This window comes from Monodelphis domestica, chromosome 2, assembly GCF_027887165.1.
Source record: "Monodelphis domestica isolate mMonDom1 chromosome 2, mMonDom1.pri, whole genome shotgun sequence".
Taxonomy (NCBI): domain Eukaryota; kingdom Metazoa; phylum Chordata; class Mammalia; order Didelphimorphia; family Didelphidae; genus Monodelphis; species Monodelphis domestica.
In genome coordinates this window covers 503,507,337-503,528,327 of record NC_077228.1, presented here as the reverse complement: position 1 = coordinate 503,528,327, position 20,991 = coordinate 503,507,337, and the positions used below count along the sequence as shown (strand labels likewise).

Below are 20,991 nucleotides of genomic sequence, written 5' to 3'. Positions count from 1 at the left end.
GCTTGGAACTTTGGCCCAAAGGGGAATCAGCCCCTTCAAGGGGAAGGAAGTAGCATTGTGGGAAATGGCCATCCTGCCCACGTTGGGGCCAAAGTCTTTTTCACTGACAGGAGAGGGCAGGGGACTGGACATTCCTCTCAGCTCTGGGAGATCACCTGCCACTTAACTAGTATGTCTTGAGACATGGAGTCAGTGTGTCTGACCAGCTTGAGCCCCTGGAGGACCGGAATATGCTACTCTGCCTTTACCTGTAACCCTTCACTCTTGCCACATAATTCCTGGTCATAAAATTCCTTGGTGACATCCTTTAATCTTGCTCTTTACAGTTCCTTCTTGGCTATATGCTGAAGCCTACTCATACCCACCACGAACTCCTATTATCTGTAAATGTGTTTTATGGAACGTTAGAGGTCTCTGAAACTTTGGGTAATTATCTCTTATTAATGGCTTCACTTCCTTGGTCTTGGGACTAATGAGGAAACCATGAATCAGTTAATCTGCCAAGGCACAAAGCTATCAGAGACATATAATACTCACGTCTACTAAAAGACTTTTATTTAGAGAACTGAGAATTGGAAGAGGATGCGTCTTTTCTCCAGACCATTTAAAGTAGCCTTCACCAATATGAAGGAACAAGATTTTGTTGAAAGGTCTGGATTTGGATTCTTCTTGTGGTTTTGGACAATAAATAAAAGTTCCATATTGTCAAATGTTTTAAAATCCCAACCATTCAATTTCACAGATTACAAGATCATTTGTGGTCATCTCCAAGATATTTCCATTGAACCAGAAATATATATTTGGAAGCCTACAGCTTCTGAAAAAATTGTCCTTGACTCTAGCTAAGTAGCAGCTTAAACATATAATACTGCTTGGCACAAACCAAAAAATCAAAGAATAATTCAACAGGAAGCTTATCCAAATATTCTTTTAGAACTAAATTATCTTTTAAAAAACCCAAATCACATGGAAACTCCTTTCTGCTTTTACTTGTCTATTCATCTCAGATTCCACGGTCAGTCATTCCAGTGATGTACTTTCTACCACTCTAGACATTTTAAAATCATGTAACTAACAATCATTAACAAACATTCTAGCATAAAAAGATGAATAAGAAGTCTGCGCTTCTGTCATGTGTGGTTTGTTCAAGTATATGTTAAATTTAATAAAGTAGCAACAAAATAGCCCTGTTTGTATAACTCAGATCTTTTAGTTGCTTGACCTAATGCCATTTCCATACTCTGATAATTCCCAAACTTTACAATTTGCTTTCTCTCCAGTTTGCTCTGCCTCCGGTGTACTGGAACAATAAAAGACTGAGGTTCTTTTGGGAATCATAAAAATTTGCTGATATGCCTTTCCTCTACTGATTGTTTCTGATTTATCCTCTTTATAGCTTGTTGTACATGTGTTTGCATGTTATCTCTCCCATTAGACTGAGAGTTCCTTGAGGGCAGTGACTTACTTTTGCCTTTTTTTTGGTAGCTCCAGTGCTTAGTACAATGCTTGGCACATAGTAGGAATTCAATAAATACTTACTGACTGACTAACTTACTTGTTAATATTTTTTAACATTATTTTATTTGGTCATTTTCAAACATTATTCATTGGAAACAAAGATCATTTTCTTTTCTGCCCCCCCCCCCCACCTCTCCCATAGCTGACGCGCGATTCCACTGGGTATCACATGTGTCCTTGATTCAAACCCATTTCATGTTGTTGGTCTGACTGACTAACTTAGCCTTTCACAGCTGTTGGGCAATCCTTTTATTAATATCTTTACTCCTTATCTGATAAATCACAGTTATTGTCTTCCAAATTTTGTGATCAAATCTTAAGTCTAACTCTTATTCCCGGATAATTTCAACTCTGGTTGCATTTCACTAAGGCTGAAGTCATTGGCTCCCACAATTCCTCTTCTCTACACCTCAAAAATGATCTCTTTTTGCCCATCTTCTCCAGCCTAGCTCAGAGAAAGAGGTGGCTCTCCTGATCGAGGGCCATCTAGACCCTCTTTCTGATTCTTTCCCATTTCTTCTAGAGTGCTTTCAATTAACTTTAATCTTTCTTTTAATTAACTATTTCTGCTTTTTCTAAAGTTATCCTAAAAACTGAAACTCTAAAACTTCCCCGACTTCATTAACTCTCTTGTCTTTTGTCTCTTTTAAATCATAATCTAATCCAACCAAACTTTTAGACTCTTGTATTTATCTTTAGCACCTAGTACAATGTCTGTTACATAGTAAATGTTATAAATTACTTATTACTAGATTGCTATTGCCTTTTAAATGGTCTCCCTGAGTCAAGTTTCTCCCCATTCTAATCTGTCCTACAGATAGCTGCCAAAGAGATTTTGTTAAATTTTGATCTGGCCATATAATACTCTCTCCAATCTGCTCTACTATTTAGTAATCATCTTGGCTCCCTATTAACAGTAACAACCACAGTAATACAAATTCACTTTCACACAGTGGGTTAAGGTTTGTTAAATGTTTTACAAATACTTTTTTATTTGATTACTTACTATTATTACTCATTTTACTGATGAGCAAAGTGAGGAAAGCAGTGGTTAAGTGACTTGTCCATGGTTACACCTGCTGTAGTGGGAGGTTGGATTTGAACTCAGATCTTCATGACTCCTGGTTCAGAACTCTATCCATTGTATTAATTGCCTCCCTATTACTTTGAGGATCAAATGTAAAATTCCCTTTTTGGCATTTAAAGGTGCTTTAATCTTTCTAGTTTTCTTACATATAATTCCTCTCTTTGCTTTCTATATTTGTCCACTTGCTGCCCTTCCCATATGTTCTATTTCCCATCTCTATACCTTAGAGCTGGTTGTTCTTCCATGCCCTCTTTATTTCTTCCTCTTAGAATCCTTGAATTCCTTCCAGCCTTAGCTCAAGCATCACTTTCTACAGATCCCTCCCTCCCCTGTCCAATACCTTCCTTTCTAAGCTTACCCCCTATAACCTCTATGTAGTTATTTATTTGCACATTACTGCCCCCTATTTGAATATAAGCTTCTTAAGGGTAGCAACTATTTTTATTTTTCCTCTGTATCTCCAGCACTTGGCACGGATCCTTAACAAATAGAATATGTTTAATAAATGCTTCTTTATTGATTGATAGAAAAGGGTAATCTATACTCCACTTTGGCTTCTATCCCTCACCTTTCTCCTGGAATTGCTCTTTCAAAAAATCAGTAATGATCACTGATTTTCAAATCCAATTTTTCTAAGCCCTTGTCCTTCTTGACCTCTCAGTAGAATTTCCAATCTAATCCAATGCAATTCAACACGCATTTATTAAGCATCTTACTATGGGCAAGCCACTTAACCTCCCAGTACCCTTAGGCAGCAGTCTCAGACTGCTGTAGAACAGCAGCTGATTTGCATTAGTAGAGGGAATTTTCTCAGAGTTCCTTATATCAATGAAATCATAGAACAGAAATAACCAAAAAAGTGCAGGGCACACTGCTTGGGACATAGACATAATTTTTTAAAAAACTGGGGAATGGGGCACAATATGTAACTATCTATATATGATAATTGGAGGAGGGAGGGAGCTTACTAACAATCAAGAGAATCAGAGTTTGATCTTGTGGGCTGCCCTCTCCTCAGAGACATTCTCCTTTCCTTTGTTTTTCATTGAGATTGTCCTTTACTGGTTTTCTCTGGTCTGGTCTCCAGACTCTTGTTCTTTCAATCTCCTTAAAACAAACACTCCTCAAGATTCTGCCTTTGGCCTCTCTCTTTTTTTCTATTGCTCTCTCCTTTAATGTTACCCATTCCTATTACTTTAGCTATCAACTTTCTGAAGAAGATCATGAAATCTTTATTTCCAGCTCTGAACTCAAAACATATCCAACAGGACTACACATCATTTCTAGCTAGATGTACTACTAACACTTGAAACTCAGTATTTCTCAAATGGAAAAGTCTTTTTTCAGGGAAGCTGATTTTTTTTTGTAAGTCCTAATAGCCTGTATAAAACAGATATTTATATAACTTATATATTAGTATTTATATAGCACTTTAAGGTTTGCAAAGCCCTTTATAAATATTGCTTCATTTGCTCCTCACAATAACCCTGGGAGGTAGGTGCTATTATTATCCCCATCTTGCAGAGGTCACACAACTAATAAAGCATCTGAAATCAGATTTAAGCTCAGGTCTTACTGACCCCAGTGCAGTGGTCTCTCTAGATGGCTAGCTGCCTCTGAATTTTCCCAGTCATTCATCTTTGGTGACCTTAGTCATTTTCATCTTTGTCCTCTCCCTTTCTCCCCACAGTCATTCAGTTAATCATATTTTATCAATTCTGTTTTCATGATATCACGTGCATTGCTTCTCTTTGCCATTTCCACTGCTGCAGCCTCTTAACTGATTTGCTAACTTCCAGTCTCTTAGATTTAGGAAGAAGGAGAGCAGTGCAGATTTGGGATTTCCTTAGCCTAGCTCACTCTCAGGAAGGAAATTCCTTTTACCAATGCAGAACTACAATCTGAGAAGAGTTGTCTAGGGCAGTAGTGTTAAGCTCATAGAAACAGAGGCCAACAAAATGTATATCACATCTCCCATAGACACATACTGACTTAGAAAATCACCTATTAAGTTTATCTATGTTTTATTGTTTTTTCAATTTTGTTAAATATTTCCATTGCATTGTAATCAGATTTTGGTAACACTTGGCAATATTGTAGGCCACTAATCATATATTTGATACCTCTGGTTTAAGGTACTGAGAAATGACCTGACTTGCTCAGATCAACCATTCAGTCTGTGATTGATGGGATTTGAACCCAGATCTTCCTGACTCTGAGGCTGTCATTCTAGAATGGAGACAGGTACCTCAAGGAAGTAAGAAGACATAAAGGTGATTCAGAGGTTGTTTGCATCATAGAACAGCAGAACCAATAACAGGAACAAAGGAACAGATTTGTAGAGGAGAAATAACCCAGAGCTCTCTTGTGCACACAATGGTGACCCAATTGAGTGTCTTCCTCAGTGGTGTTTATTATATACAACCTAAGCAAACCCTTCTAACACTCCTCAGCTTCCCTTTAGGAGAACTACAGAACAGGGTTTAAACTGGATTGAACATATGCCACAAATTATAGAAGAGCAATTTGTTCTCATAGCCAAGTATAAACGTGCAGAAAATACATTTAGAGGATGTTTCTCTTCTCTGCCCGCAGGGAAAGAAGAAAAGGTCCTTCCCTCTTTGGAGGGCGATACTTCTGTTTTTGAAAAAGGATGCTTAAAGCATGACAGGGATGAACAGCATTTACAATCCAACACATTTGGTAGCAGTTGGGACCAAATCTCACATCCCAGTAATGCATCAAGGGCATATGCTATTTTCACCGACACTGCTATGGGATGCAGGAATTAAAAAAAAAAAACAACCAACCCAAACCCTTGTCACATGGACAAGAAGCCAGCACCTATTGGTTATAAATTACATCATGATTTCTAAACAATCCCCCACAGACTCCCGGATTCTGCTGGACCAAGTAGGCAAGAGCTCCCTCTCCTGGATTTTCTGATGCTTGATCTGGTAACCCTCAAATCAAGAAAAAATGTATCTCTAGCATCAAATTATACAGCAGATATTTATGGACATCCTTCTCTCCCCTCCCACCCCCCCGGTAAAGTGTATTAAGCCATTTTATGTTGTCAATAACCAAAAGAAGTGTTCCAGATGAAAAGGATAGAGAAAATCTCAGGAAACATATTACCTTCCGACTGGAGTAATGTGCATGCTTGTTTAGTTTGGTGTTAAGGACTTCCAGGAATATTTCATCGGTCACTTTGCCCACGTTCACACAGGCATCATCCAGTATGGCGATGATCCCCTTGTGCTGCTGTTCCACCAGGTCGACAATGATTTGATTGTTAAAATAATCGATCTGTAGAATACAAGAGAGTGCAGAGATTTACAGTTGTTCTTTGGCATAGAAGAATAGGAAAGAGAAAAAGAGGAAGCTGATGAGCCAATAAAGCCATATGCACAGATGAGCAAATGGCAGAACAAAACAAAAAATAATTAGAGGGGTAGCCAAAGCACCTGGGAATTCATTTATAAGAATTTATGTTTACCTTAACGCAAAAACAACAAAATTCATCACCTCATTACCAAGGTCTGGTGCCTAAATGAAGATGAAAATATTCTGTTCTAAGAAGATGGAAGTGTTGTAGAATAGTGAAAACAAGAGGGAAGGGGTGATGAGAACAAGCACTTATTAAACACCTACTATGTGCCAGACAACTTGGTAAATCCTTTAACTATATTGTCTCATTTTGATCTTCACAACAAGGATACTGAGGTAGACAGAGGTTAAGTGATTTGTCCAGGATCACACAGCCAGTGAAGTATCTGAGGTTAAATCTGAACTTAGGTCTTTCTGACTCCAGGCCACCTAATGTGCCACCTAATGCTGGATTTGGAATTAAAGGACCTGAGTTTGATTCCTGATGATCTGAGTGACTTTGGCCAAGACTTTTAACTTCTCTGGGATTCAGGTATTTATATGTACAATGAGATATCCACTAAGATTCCCCAAGATAGTTTTTTTAAAGTCTGGGAATAAATGTAGAACTGAACTTCTCTAAAGTTTAGTACATATAGGACCCAAGCAAAAAAAGATAGATCCACATGGTGACTTACTCTGAAGTCATGATTCTTTTTCTCATTCATTAAGAGATTTGAAGAGATAAAACTTGTAAAAGTATCATCTTATTTAAAAAAAAACATTGTTAGAACCATAAATCTTCCTTGAATATATCTACAAAGTGTTAAACAGTGAAAAAAGAGAAGGGCTAGATGTCAGACTTTGAGTTCTAGTCCTTTATCTATGGAACAAGTCACTTAATCTCTCCTATATAAAAATGGAAATGCCAGTTACAACCCTAAAAACCACCTATAATGCACCGAGTCAGGAAGATGTGACCTTCAGGGTATGAACTAGATATGTGACCCTGGCCGAGTCACTTAACTTCTCTGTATGTCTCAATTTCCTTAATGGCAAAATGGGAATAACATTGGCATGTACTTTTTAGGATTGGTGTTGTGAAAGTTCTCCATGGCTATAAAATAATAGTGAGAGCTAACATTTATAGAGTACTTACTATAGTCAGGCACTATGTTTTACGAACATGATCATTTGATACTCATAATAATCTTGGTAGGTAGATACTATTATTATCTCAATTTTAACAGATGGAGGAAACTGAGGTAGACAAGTTACATGACTGGTCCAGGGTCACACAGCTAGTAAATGTATAAGGTCAAATTTGAACTCAGGTCTTCCTGACCCCAGGCTAGGCACTCTATTTATTGTACCACCTAGCTGCTTCTAGAGACATAAAATATTTATAAAGTGCTTTGAAAATTAGAGAAGGAAATGGGAAACCACTCCAATATCTTTGCCAAGAAAACTCCAGGTGGGGTCAGGAAGGGTTTGGCACCACTAAACAATAACAAACAGTAAGAATATCTGGTATTTCTATAGCTCCCTCCCCTTTTAAAAAACTCTTACCTTCTGCCTTAGAATTGATACTAAGCATCAGTTTCAAGACAGAAAAACACAATTGGGTACTAGTGATGTCTGTGGTTGAATTTGAACTTAATACCTTTCATCTCATCTCTGGCATTCTAGCCACTAAGCCCCCTAGATGGCCCTTCTTAAAGAGCATCATTATTATCATCATTAGCAACAACATTTATAAAGGATTATATAAAGCATATAAAGGGTTATGTAAATGCCAGTTATTAATATTATTATTATTAGTCATATCTTGTTTTCTATCATTAGACTCACGAGTCCAAGGAAATAATGGATTTTAAAAACTATAAAGCATGATACAAATATGAGATTTTTATGATTATTTTCTTTCCTAAGTAGCTAAAATGAAATTCATTGCCTCCCCCTAAGAAAAGGGCTGGGCACTCATTACAGGCAATGCTACAGAGGTACATGCTTTGGGTTTCCTTGTGTCTGAAATTCAATATGGAGTCTAAAACCTAAAATAGATTCCAGCCTAAAAGAGAAGGTCCCACCTAGAGTGGCAATGGATCATTTTCAATTGTACATTTATAATTGGGCAAACTCTTGATCAAGTGCCCCCTAAATTTACATCTTCCACAAAAATCTGCATCTTAAATTTTTCTTTTAACTAACCACAAAGTGACTACAAGGAGTCAGGGTGTGAGATTGTGCAGGAAAGTCCAAGGAGGGAAGCAAAGAGAAGATTTAAAACACCTTTCTTTCAAATATTGACTTTGGCAGAGATAACAAAGGGCTCGATAATTCTCCAGGGGAACAATAGTGAGAGAGAGGGGGACATCAAGGGAAGCAGCCAGGGTTTCCTCTTTTTCCTAGATCCTTTCTTCTATTTACTTGCTGTGCATCCTGGGACCACTCCTGTCAGTTCCCTGAGGGTCTCTGTCTTTTCATCTGTAAGATGAGGGAGTCAGACTAAATAACCTTGAAGGTCTCTTCTAGCTATAAATCAATGACCATCAACTTTGTAGTTGATGAAGCACTTTACATATGTAGCAGGGAAAGGGGTAGCTGAATTCCTGATCCACCGAGTCTTTTCTAACCTCCCTGAGAAATGAAAGGATGAAAGAAGAAACAACAGAGAAGAAAAGGTATAAAGTTTTTTGGTTCCACTCTGGAGAAGTTGCATTAATGGGCTGTGATGGGGGGGTGGAGGACCTCAAGTGGCTCATACACACCTTGAGAGGCTATGTCACATGTGATGAAGTGTGCTTCCCTTTCAGACTTGGAGGGTTCTTGAGAGGGCTAGATGGAATTAGAGGGCTGCTAACCATTGGCTGGCTGGAGGATGGATCAGCCATGACCCTGATTGGCATTTAATAAGCTATGGCAGATTGAAAAAGACGAGTCATCCTTAGAAGCCGAGAGAGGAAGAGCCCAGCTTTTTCCCTTGTGTTTTTTTTTTTCAGAGGGAAGCAGGGTGGAAGAGAAGAGGATTTTTCTCCTTCTTTCTCCCTCTCTCAAATAGAAATGGCATCTTGTAGCTGAGCTCAGATATCTCATTCAGCAGAGAGTGGGCTGAAAGTCTCATTGAGCTTTGGAGAAAAACATGTGCAGTTTGTCCAATGGAGGGACCAGCTGAGATCCTGTATCCAGAGTTCCCCCTGGGTGAGGACAGTGTAAGAATACAAATTAGAGTCCCCCAGTGCCAGAGCTATGCTTTCTTTGCTTGGCTACTTGGGTTTCCTATGTGTGTCTCTATTCTAATGTACTGCATGTCATTTTAATGACACTAAGTATATTTGTGAGAAAATGCACTCCAGGATCATGGGAGGAATCTTTTGTGACTGGTTCGTACGATGCCATTTCAGCGAATGCCTCTGTCTTGAGCTAATGGTGTCCTGTGGCTGCCCACTGAAGGTAAATGCATTAACGGCGGCTTCTGAACTGTAGTTTCAGAACTGTGGTCCTACAATGAACCTTGAAGCTAGGGAAAGAAGTGACACCCAAGGGACCTCACTTGAGGGTGGGAGTTGTGGTGGTAGCCTCCAAAAGGACATTTAATGTTACTTAATAATATTGACAAAAAAATTCCACTTCACTTCCTAACTTGATAACAAATCTGTTTAGATAACCCAGCAGGGAGGACATTTGAAGAACAAAGGTCTTTAACCAATCATGAAGCCAACTTTTTCCTTCAGCATATGGCTACAGTTTTAAATAATATAATTAAGATTATATAATTTATATGTACAACTTATAGAAATAATAATGCTATATGTTATATATTCAAAATATATAATTTAAATTATGTAATAATCAGTAAACCTCAAAATGGGGCACTGAGCCAATATTAATCAGTGGAAAGAAAGTAAAGATGTCCTCACCAGCTGAAGCCCCTCTTTGTGGGAGTATTTTGGCCCTTTTCTTCAGCAGTGGTCTTCCTTTTTTTAAAACCCTTACCTTCCATTTTTGGAATCAATTCTGTGTATTGGTTCCAAGGCAGGAGTAAGATAAGGAGTAGGTAATGGGGGTAAAGTGACTTGCCCTGGGTCTCCTATCTTTTGGCCTGGCTCTCAAACTAAGCCACCTAGCTGCCTTTGGTCTTTCTATTTCTTGGGTGTGAAAGTCTGGAATGTAGTAGAACCACAGCTTACTTACATGCTTCCAAGGAATCCCTTCCCGTTGGTATTCCTCCTGCTCTTGCTTCAGAACCAGCTGAATGAAGAGCTGTTGCAGTTTCTCATTGCAGTAATTGATGCAGAACTGCTCAAAACTGGAAAGCAAAGCCACAAGTTATCTTTCCCAGCATCAAACATCTGAAACACAATCGAGTATCTCTTTGCTCCACTCACCTGTTGTTGTCAAAGATCTCAAAGCCATAGATATCTAAGACCCCAATAACTGTGTTCTTCCCATGGATGATGGTGTCATAATTCTTTACCTCAATCACATCATTGAGGCGGCTGACAATCCAGCAGAAAAGACGTTCATAGATTGCCTGGGAGGAAAAGAAAACAGCCAGTTCTTGGCTAGTTCTCAATACTTGTCTTTTTTGCATCATAAATGGCAAAACTGTGAACCCCAGTCACAGTTCCCTTGCAGCTTGGTGTATTCAAGCATAGACTAGAGGGCATAGCTTCTCCCCCTTTGTTACCTGCCCCCTTCTACCTTTTCTTGCCTTCTTTCACCTTTTCCCAATATACTCCACTTGCCTTCCTGTTATTTCTTTTGAGTGGCATATAACCCTCCATGTCCTGAATGTCTGAAATCCCTTCCTTGTCAGATGACTTCTCATTTATACCATATATACATCTCAAATGATAGAACTGTTTGCATTTTGGCTTTCCCTTTCAAAGTTCCTTGAAGATGGAAAACATGTTTTTGCCTTTCTTTTCCTCCTTGGTGTTTAGCCCATAATACACAGTAACCTCTTAATAAATACTTGCTCACATACATATACACATATAGATGAACTGCATCTGTGTGTCCTAGAGTCCCACCTCTGATACATACTTGCTCTGTGACCTATGGCAAATCACTTAATCTTTCTAGAGCTCAGTTTTTTTTTTTTTTTTTATAAAATGAGGTCTTAGACTTGACCTGTAAGATCCATTTTAGCTCTAAATCTATGATCTCATGAATGCTCAGATAATGCTCTGCCAATTCAGGCCATCAACTTCACTATAATTTTCAGTGTTAGATAACTAAAAGTTAAGTGACTTGCCTATGGTCACATAGCTAGAATGTGCCATCAACTTCTTTATTATTTTTACTCTTAGAGATTAAGTGACTCACCTAGAGTCACATAGCCAGAATGTGTCAGAGACAGAATTGGAATCCAGGTCTTTGAGGATTTAAGGCCAGTTCTCTATTCAATATATCTATCTACCTTTCTTCTTGGGTGGGCCAAATTGGGGGAGGTGGGCATATGACTTGGTCTGTTGAAACTAAGGAAAAAAGTTAGGTGTAGAGGTCAAGTTAATAAGTGGTAGTGTTATAAATACTCATCAACAATTTATAAATGGGCTAAAAATCTCAATCAATGTGGAAAGCAGGAAATGGACTGTAAGACTTGTGAAGGGCATATGTCTCAAATTTCCAAAAAAGGGAAAAGACAAACATCTGAATATTATAGGCTATTGAACTTGATTTGGACTCCTAGGACAATTCTAGAAGAGATCACTAAAAAGATGGTTTATGAACATAGAGAAAAAGTGTTGGGATTACAAAGAATGATCATGACTTCACCAAGAACAGGTCACATCAGACTAATGTTACTTCCTTTTTTTGGCGGGTTAGTTACTAATAGATTAGGAAAATACTATAGAGAGAGTTTACTTATATTTTTAGTAAAGCATTTGATAAAGTATCTCATGTAATTCTCTTAGGTAAATGTAGGAGACATGAACTAGAAGATAATACAACTAGATATATTTACAACTCGAAACCTGATCAAATTCAGAATAACCAATTAACAGTTCAAAGTTAACTTGGCAGGAAGTTTCCAATGGAATACAGAAGAGATCTCTGCTGGGTCTTGGGCTGTTTAACATTTTTATTAGCAATTTGGATAATGGCAAAGTCAACACAACCCTCAAATTTCCAAATGATATAAGGAAGGGATACTTAGCATCTTGAATGGCAGAATCAGTATCTGACTTGAAATAATAAGCAAGAAGAAAGAGGTCTTAATGCAGGGAGAGAATTGATCTCAAAGGGATTTCCAGGTCTTGGTGGGATGTAATCCATGACTTAAATACAGGATGGATATATCTTATTCAAAAGAAAAAGGCAATGTAAAAGGGTATGTATCCATCCATATCTATATTTTACTAATGGTTTAGATCCCATTAAGTCTCAGAAATAATTGTGCAATTATTTTGGGGGTGAAGGTGGAGTTTGCAATTCAATTTAGATAATGTAGTCACTGGGATAAGTCTATTGAGATGAAATTCATAGAGATGAATGTAAAGTCACCCACTTGGGTTCAAAAATGCCTAGAGCTCACAGACCTAGGATGTAGGAGGCACAGTAAGACAGTAGTTTGCTGGGGAAGGGTCTGGGGGATTTTAGTGGGCTACAAGCTCATTTTGAGTCATCAGCATGATGGAGTAGCCAATAAAGCTCATTACATCTTTGTCTAAATTAAGAGAATTTACCTTCAGGAAGTGGAACATAATAAACCTTCTCTACTCTCTTCTGTGTAGTCCACATCTGGGGTATAGTGTTCAGTTCTGAGCACCACAATTTAAGATGCACATTGACAAAATTAGAAAATGTCTAGAGAAGGACAACCAAGATGGTGAAAGGCCTTGAGTTAATTTCAAATGAGGATCCTTTGATAGAGCTGGGGATGTTTAAATTGAAGATGAGAATGCTTATATTAAAATATGATAGCTGTGGTCAAGTATTTGAAAGGCTGGCACATGGAAGAAGGGTTTGATTTGTTCTGTCTAGCCTCAAGGGCACAATAAAGAGCAATGGGCAGGAGTTTCAAAGCCCAAATTAGGGTTGATATCAGGGGGAAGAAACTTCCCAATTAGAACTAAATGTGGGATGAGTTTCTTCTCACTGTAAGTCTAAGGTAGATGACCACTAGTCAGGGATGTTATAGCACATGCCTTTGCAACATAATTTTGACTGGATGGCTACTCATGTTCCTTCAGCTCAAATTCTGCAAATTTGATATTGTTGCGGCTGTTTAACATGTATCAATGCAGGACTTCCTTGTACTACACTCTCTATCAAGTATATAACATTGATTTTTCTGACTCCATTATCCCTGAAAGTAAAGAATAAAAAGCCAGAGAATGCTATTTCCCATTTGTTTTGAGATTTCTAGGTTTTTTTTTTCCTTTTCATGATGTGACAACTTACTGTAGTTAAGACTGCTAAATTGGGTTAGTGATTGTCATTGCAGGCTTATAAGCCATGGATTGCTACAAGAACCTACTGTGATTTATGAATTTTTTCTTTTTCCCTAGAATTTTTCATGTTTTTGATATTCTAAATTTTATTCAGAGGTTATTTAAGAAAATTTCTTTGGATTCTTTGATGTTTTTGATAATTGATGCCTTATGACTTGACCACATATCCCTGTGTGATTCCTATATACATCCCTGTATCCTCCTCCTTGGGGGGAAGATGTTATTATCCTCCTCAAGGGGGACTATGTTATTGTTGTGAACTTTGATTTGAATTTGAGCCTAATTTGGAACAAGAGACTCTCTCCCAGAATCCAGAAGGTGAATTTTTTGGAGAAGGTGCCACAAAAATGCCTGCAGAGACCATGCACTGAATGAAAAGATCCAGAGTGAACTTTGAGATATGGTAAATTTGAACTATAAGAGGTTGAATGCATTTATTTTGAATGTACACTCTTATGCCAAAGAGGACTGCCCCCTAATTGGCTTTTTGTCAATGCACTTAACATTGGTTTTGTTCTTTTACTTTTTAATTTCCTTTTATTCCCAAATTATTGTAATTTCCTTTTAGAAACTGTAATATTATATATACCTTTAGTTAAAAATCTTTAAAATTTTAAGTTAATTATGTTTTAAAATGATCCATTGGAGAGACTGGTCTTCCAAAGGATCACAGAGGGAATGTTCAAATAGAAATTTGATACATCTGAACTACATTTACTCAGCACCCATTTAAGTTATGTTGTCACTTTGTGTTCTGATGTTTGGGAGATAAATTTTGCTGAAGCCTATGTTGCGGGGCTTTTGGGGCTTTTGGCTTTGGAAAAGCACTTCAGGTGTGGGTCTCTGGCTCTGTGCTCTGCTCACTTGGCTGAAGGAACTCCTTTCTCTCTCACTTTGTTGTTATTAAATCCTATAAATTTAAATACTTGGAGTATTCATTCATTTTTACTCTCACAGTATCAAATGTAGGACCTGAAACCAGGTTTTTCTGACTGAGGCCAACCCATTATCCACAACTTCATGCTAGTTCTTGTTTTTCATGGTACTGAAAATAATCAATCACTAAGTAGGTATGAACTATTTGCTTCAGACTAGCACAGACACTGTACTAGGCACTGGGTGCACAAAGAAGCCACCTGTATTCAAAGGAGTGGAGAAGACAACATGTGTAAAGTGAATAAACATAAATTTATTCAAAGTACTTAAATATAAGGTAGTTTGGGAGGGAGGCCACTAGCCACTGAGGGGATCAGGAAAGACATCTAAGCAAAAGACAATGTTTGAACTGTATCTTAGAGAAGAGAGGGATTCTATGAGTCATAGGAAAGTCTGAAGAGCCCACATTATAGGCATGTGGGGCAGCTATATATGTGGGAGATGGGGGGTCATTTGTGAGGAACAAAGAGAAGGCCAGTTTGACTAGTTCAGAGGTAGGAATTCCCAATGCAGTTAGAAAGGATAGGTTAGAGCCAGGTTATTTGGGCTTTAAAATGCAGAGTTTATATCAGAGCCCATAAAGACTAGGAAGACATCAGGGTTGAGTTAGGAGGAAAATTACACAGTCAGACCTACAATTAAGGGAAATTACTTCAGGAGCTGCATATAAGATTGACTGAAATGGGAAGTGATTTGAGACAGGGAGACCAATTAGGAGGCTACTGCAATAATCTTGGGGAGAGCTGATGAGGACTTGAACTATGATGGGAGCTGGGTGAATGGAGAGAGGAATAAAGGAGAATGAGGGATACCATTCTTGCTTTTCATTCCTTATCTAAGCATAGGTCAAATGTTATTTATATTATATATGTGTATAATATATAATATTTCATCTACTAATTCTCTCTCTTTCTCTTTCATAAGACATTTCTTATGAAATTAAGTAATGGAGGTAAAGATCAATCCTAACAAATTATACAAGAAATAATTTTTAAAAATTCTGGCAGAATATTTGTTAGTCCATGCTTACTATAGCTCTTTGGACCACAAGGGGTCTGACACTTGCTGTTTGTACATTTAGAATTTTAAAAAGTTGTCAGTTAGACTTTAAGATGACAGAGGACTATGTTTTAGCTCTACTTTGTATCTCCTATTAAGTGCTCTGTTCTGCACACTGTGGGGTCATATAAATGTTTCTTGAGTGAATGGTTACAATTATATTCTTAATCTACCAAATTTGAATCCCCCCACTTTATTGTAAGAAATTTAATGGAGTTCTTTATACAAGAGAAAGAGGGAGATATAACATGCCTTTGATTATACCCTTCTCCTCTTTCAAATTCCTGAACTTTCCCAGGAGCTATGTTGTAGGTTTTCTTTTCTTTTAGAGAGTATGTTTGTTTTTGGTAGAAAGTGACAGATATTTGAACTATTGGGGAGCGATGGCATATATAACTTGCTGAATTGAGGCTTAACTCTTGTCTACCTTTCTACAGCCCCAGTACGCAAGCAAATACTTCTGCTATAAACAAGGAATGTTACAAAGCTGGAGAAAGCAATTGTTTTGCTCAGTTGCTCAATGTAAAGAATAAACAGTCATCTGACTGCCAAGGAACTTTACTAGAGGGCATCTGTTGTCACATAAAAATGGTTGAACTTACCTGGAATATTTTTCAGTGTAATGGAATGTTCCTAACACAAGAGGGCCAGGAAAGTATCAGCACAATCTCCAGAATACCATGATAACTCACCAATGGTATCTAACTAAGAACGCAACCTGTGGTTAACACTAAGGAGGCCCATGGAAAAGCAAATGGAATTACCTTTGCAAAGGCATCTCGGCCATAGCTGGCTTCCTGTTCTGTGTGCTGCTTGTCGATGATATCGCGGCCTGTCGCCACTGTCCGGTAAAGCAGGCTTTTCTCAACTAACTCAGACTTGGTAGAGAGTAAATCTGCGATGATGGACACAACTTTGCCATTTTCAATCAGAGTGACATCACCGTCCATTATAAATTTCAGATTCCCCTGTGGGAGAACAATGTGTACAGTGCCTTAAAAGAGACAGCTGGCATTGTTTTGGAAACCAATTTATTTTTCTAGATTTTAAGCTGAGCCAATTCTCTAATGGCATTTGTTTGTCTAGATAGAGGACACCCCCCAAATCATATTCCATTACGCTGTTTTAATCCTTGTCATCACCTTGTAGCATTTAGTCTGGCCGCTAGATGGCAGGAAGACTCAGGCAACAAGAACCAAACCACAGGCAATGACAATGGTGAGAGGTCATAGAGGAGGAGAAATAGTGAAAGCAGGGCTGGAGCCCTCAGGCACTGGGGATGGGAAGGAGCTTGGGGGCTTGGAGAAAGGCACAAGAGGACTGACACCTAATGAGGTTTCTCATTTACAAGGCTACATTTTATGTGCCTGAGCCCTTTAATCAACTGAAGATATATGACAGAATAAACAATTTGCTGATGCTATACAAAGCCATAATGAAGATGTAGCTGCATAAAACCTTAAAAATGTGATGGGACTACAAAGGGAGACATCCAACTTCAGAAGCATTTGACTATATTCCAAGGCTTTGTTCCAATAAAATTACGTTTCACATTTAGAAAACGAATAAGAAAAAAAAATATGTGGATTGCCATTACTTAGCAACACTGTGAAGAATAAAGAATTCATAACTCTGTTGTCAGAAAAGAACTTCTCAAAGTCATGAGGAAAGAGATGACACCTAAAGAGTTCTCTTAATCTACAAGTTTTTGGTGGTTGGTACTTAAAGAAAAAAAACATATCTCTATCATTCATATCTTCCCCACAGTTATTATAACAGAATTATACAGGTTTTATTTGGAAATTACCAATTTTTTTAAAAATGCTAAAAGGTTGGCTTCGAATCTATAGGGTTGGGAAAAGCCAAAGTTGTATAAATTTCAACGTGGAAATTGTAATTGAAACAATATGACCACGGAGAAGACAATAGACATGCTTGTTTCTTCAGAAGTTGGAGAAAGTCCATTTTGTTCAATTAAATACTTGGAGTACTCATTCATTTTTACTCTCACAGTATCAAATGCAGGACCTGAATCCAGGTTTTTTTTTGGAGAGCTATACAGTAGAGTCAAGAGCTCCTGACATACCACATTGCAGGCACATGTTGGGAGGTGTCCTACTCACCAAATGGAGAATAGTAGCCAGAATTTTATAAACGGTTTGAATCTCTTCCGGCTTGAAGCCAATCACCTTCATGGCTTCTGCTACTCCTTTGAAATCTGCAGCATCATTGATGGAAGACTGAGAACAAAACCCCAAATCAGAAGTCAGCCAGGTTCATGGATGTGAACATGAGTTCAAAATTCACCCCATGTCTTAGCCCTATGAGGTAAGTGATGTGAAAGATAGGTGACTGCCTCAATCTACATGGCCTGATTATCCTGGGAGAGTTCTGAGAGAATCAGATAATGAAAGAGATGGGAAGGAATAGGAGTTGTTTCATGTGAAGAGGAGAAGGCTAAAGGTTGGCTTAATCACAGGCTTAAAAAAGCCAAAGTGTGGAACAGAGTTCCTTTTGTTGTCCTTATTAGCAGAAGGGGACTTATGCTTAATGTAGGAGACTTTTCAGGTAGGCAAAGGAAGAACCTATCAGGATGAAAACAGTATAGCAGATTAAAAAAAGTCATGGGATCTCTCTCCATGGAGGTTTTCGAAAATAGATGAGGCAACCATCTATCTTGGGTGATTTACATATGCTTCTGCCTAAAGTCTGGACTGATGAATAACTCGAGCCCCCCTTTGATTCTAAGTGTCTTCTAGGACAATCGCAGCCAGTAAAAGCTCACCTTCAGCTGAGCTCCTCCACGGATGTAGTTGTAAGATGAGAGACCCTTCTGGAGATGAAGAGAACGCAGCAACTGCTCAGAACTCCCTTGAAGCAGCTGGCAAAGGTTTAAAAGTGAATGAATATCGAGGCTGAAAATAAAGCCAGGGTCAAGTAGCTCTGCTTTGGTGCCATTTTTACTTTTACTCATTTCTGGGGGCTTCATGCACTTTAGATAAAACATGAGAATTGTGCAACTCTGCCTAGGGCTGGGCTCTCTTGACTAGGGAGTACCAACTCTCTGAAATCACTATGCTTCGCTGGTCCCAGACCATGTTTCTCATCCCATCCAGTGATACATCATGGGGCATCCTATCTCCCTCCTGCTGACCCCCTTCTCCCCATGTGGTAGTGCACCTTGTAGAACAGACCTCTAAGGACCACAACCCCCTTCCCAGGGGAATTAAAGTTCCACTTTTGGAACATTCTCCTGGGGATGACCTGTTGACTGGCGAGCCAGTGAATCCCCACTCAGCTACCCCACCATTATCTAGCTGCTTCAGACATCTCAGGTAGCCATTCACCCAAGGCAGCTTGCCATCTACCCTGCAGTCACACCTGTGACACATTCCTTTGCTGACTCTCATCTTCATTTTTCTACCTTTGCTCTGAGAAGAGGAATCAAATAAGTCAGCCAGTTCACACACTTTTATAAGCACTTAGTATAGTCCAAACACTGTGCTAGTACTGGATGAAAAAATAAAAAAACAAACTCTTAACTCCTTCCACTCTAAAAGATAAAAACATGATGCCTGCCCTCAGGGATGGTTCCTCCCATGGCCGTGACTGCTACAGGAGAGGGCATGACAAATGCCTGTCCAGTGGCTCCATTCACCATCCCTGGCCAACATTCTCCTGTATGTGTTTCTCTCTTTTTTGTACATAAGCTCTTTGAGGGCAAGTATTATCTCATTTCATATTTCTAAATCCTAGGAGCCTAACAGTGTCTGGCCAATAAGAAATTCTTAATAAATGTTTTTTTCTCTCATTCTTTCATTCTTCCTATTTTTAGACAATGAAACTTTCCCCACCTTGGAGGGAAATGAATTCAATGTCTTCCAAAATGGAGACTATTATCCACGTGTGGTGTAAATAATTTTAAAAGAGAATCAGGTCACCTGACCTCAAGACTAGCAAAAAAAACCAAAACTGAACCCAAACCAAAGACATTGAAAACAAGGGGAATTTTCAACAAAAGCTCAAATGCAACACAGATAATAAACAAATCTATAATATACATAGCAGATGCAATCTAGAAAAGACTTTAAAACTGAATTCTGGGGGCAATTAGGTGCTTCATTGGATAGAGAGATACATCTGGAGATGGAAGATCTTGGGTTCAAATCCAGCTTCAGATACTTCCTAGGTGTATGACCCTGGGCAAGTCACTAAACCCCAATTGTTGTTTTAAACAGCCCTTGCTTAAGATGGAAGGTAAGGGTTAAAAAAACCCCTAAATTCTTCTTATTGTGCTTTGAATATAACAAGCACTTAAATGCTTTATGTATCCCTGTTCCCACTAAGATGTGACTATTAGGAAAGGCTATGCTCAAGATCCTGAGAGGCCATCTCGTAGAAAGAGAATATAAAACCTGAAGTTGGTCAGGTTTCAACAAAAAATCTCAGTTTTGATACTTCAGTTGTAAGATGATGGACAAGTCATTAAACCTCTTGGAGGCTCTGTTTCTTCATCTGTAAAATGGGGACAGTAGCTAGCATTCATAGAGCACTTTACAAACCTTATCTTATTTGAACTTTTCAACAATCCTGTGATGTGGATTCTATTATCTCTGTTCTATAGGTAAGGAAATAGAGGCTTAGGGAAGTTAAAGGACTTGCCCAGGTCCTACAACTAAGGAAACTATTAAGATTCTAACTCATGCCTTGCTGACTCCAAATCTAGCATTCTCTCCAGCCACTGTGTCACCTAGCAGCCTCCTATCACCTCCATTCTCTAAATGGACTGTGGTTGTTGTTATTTGTTTTGTGGTGATGTAATAATTGCCCTTAAATAAATGAGATTGACATGAGGGAGAGGGGATGTCACTCAGGATTTAAATACTAGAATGAGAAAATTTTAAAACAAAAAAACTAGTATGAGGAAAGTAACATGTGATAAAGTATATTGGAAACAAATGGCTCACATGGGGAGCTTACTCTACTTCTGAACCTCGAGTCCTGAAGGTATCCCCCCCGCCCACTCCCCAACCTTTGATTGGCTGGATTCTCTCAGAAACTCTGCTTGTAGGAGGATACCCAGGCTAGTCCTCCCTTTATTTTTCTCCAGATTTTCTCTAGCGTGCTTTTGGGCCATGTACCTTGATCTCTCCCCATCCTGACACTTTTCAGCTTCCTTTTATGGGTTGTCTAATCTATTAGAATGGAAGCTTCTTAAGGGCAGGGACTGTCTTTCTGCTTGTATTTGTATTATAGCACTTGGCCCATGCCTGGCACATAGTAAGCACTTACTAAATGATTGTTGACTTTATTGATAATACATCTAGTTTTAAACTATATATATATATATTCATTCCAAATATTGTCTAACGCATTTTTAAAACTTTTACCTTCCATCTTAGAATTAGTTCCAAGACAAAAGAGTGGTAAGGGCTAGGCAACTGGGGTTAAATGACTTGCCCAGGATCATATAGCTAGGAAATGTCTGGGGCTAGGTTTGAACCCAGGACCTCCCACCTCTAGACTTGGTACTCTATCCATTGAGCCATACAGCTGCCC

At 38.6% G+C, this 20,991-nt stretch overlaps 1 protein-coding gene and 1 long non-coding RNA gene across 3 annotated transcripts in view; one reads left to right on the top strand and one right to left on the bottom strand.

Annotated features, from left to right (window-relative positions):
• The window catches only part of MYO1D (myosin ID), a 381,916-nt gene that overhangs the window by 234,936 nt on the left and 125,989 nt on the right, over positions 1–20,991 (bottom strand). For both annotated transcript variants that reach the window (XM_056819463.1, XM_001368007.4), the window contains 6 exons: positions 18,218–18,313; positions 17,556–17,672; positions 16,197–16,400; positions 10,363–10,508; positions 10,169–10,283; positions 5,744–5,914 (listed from right to left, as the gene is read on the bottom strand). In XM_056819463.1, the coding sequence (XP_056675441.1) occupies positions 5,744–5,914; positions 10,169–10,283; positions 10,363–10,508; positions 16,197–16,400; positions 17,556–17,672; positions 18,218–18,313 (849 nt within the window). The remainder of the gene's footprint in view (positions 1–5,743; positions 5,915–10,168; positions 10,284–10,362; positions 10,509–16,196; positions 16,401–17,555; positions 17,673–18,217; positions 18,314–20,991) is intronic.
• Positions 17,633–18,372, top strand: LOC130457532 (uncharacterized). Its single transcript, XR_008916822.1, has 2 exons — positions 17,633–17,760; positions 18,182–18,372. It is a non-coding gene; the product is annotated as an uncharacterized LOC130457532 (long non-coding RNA).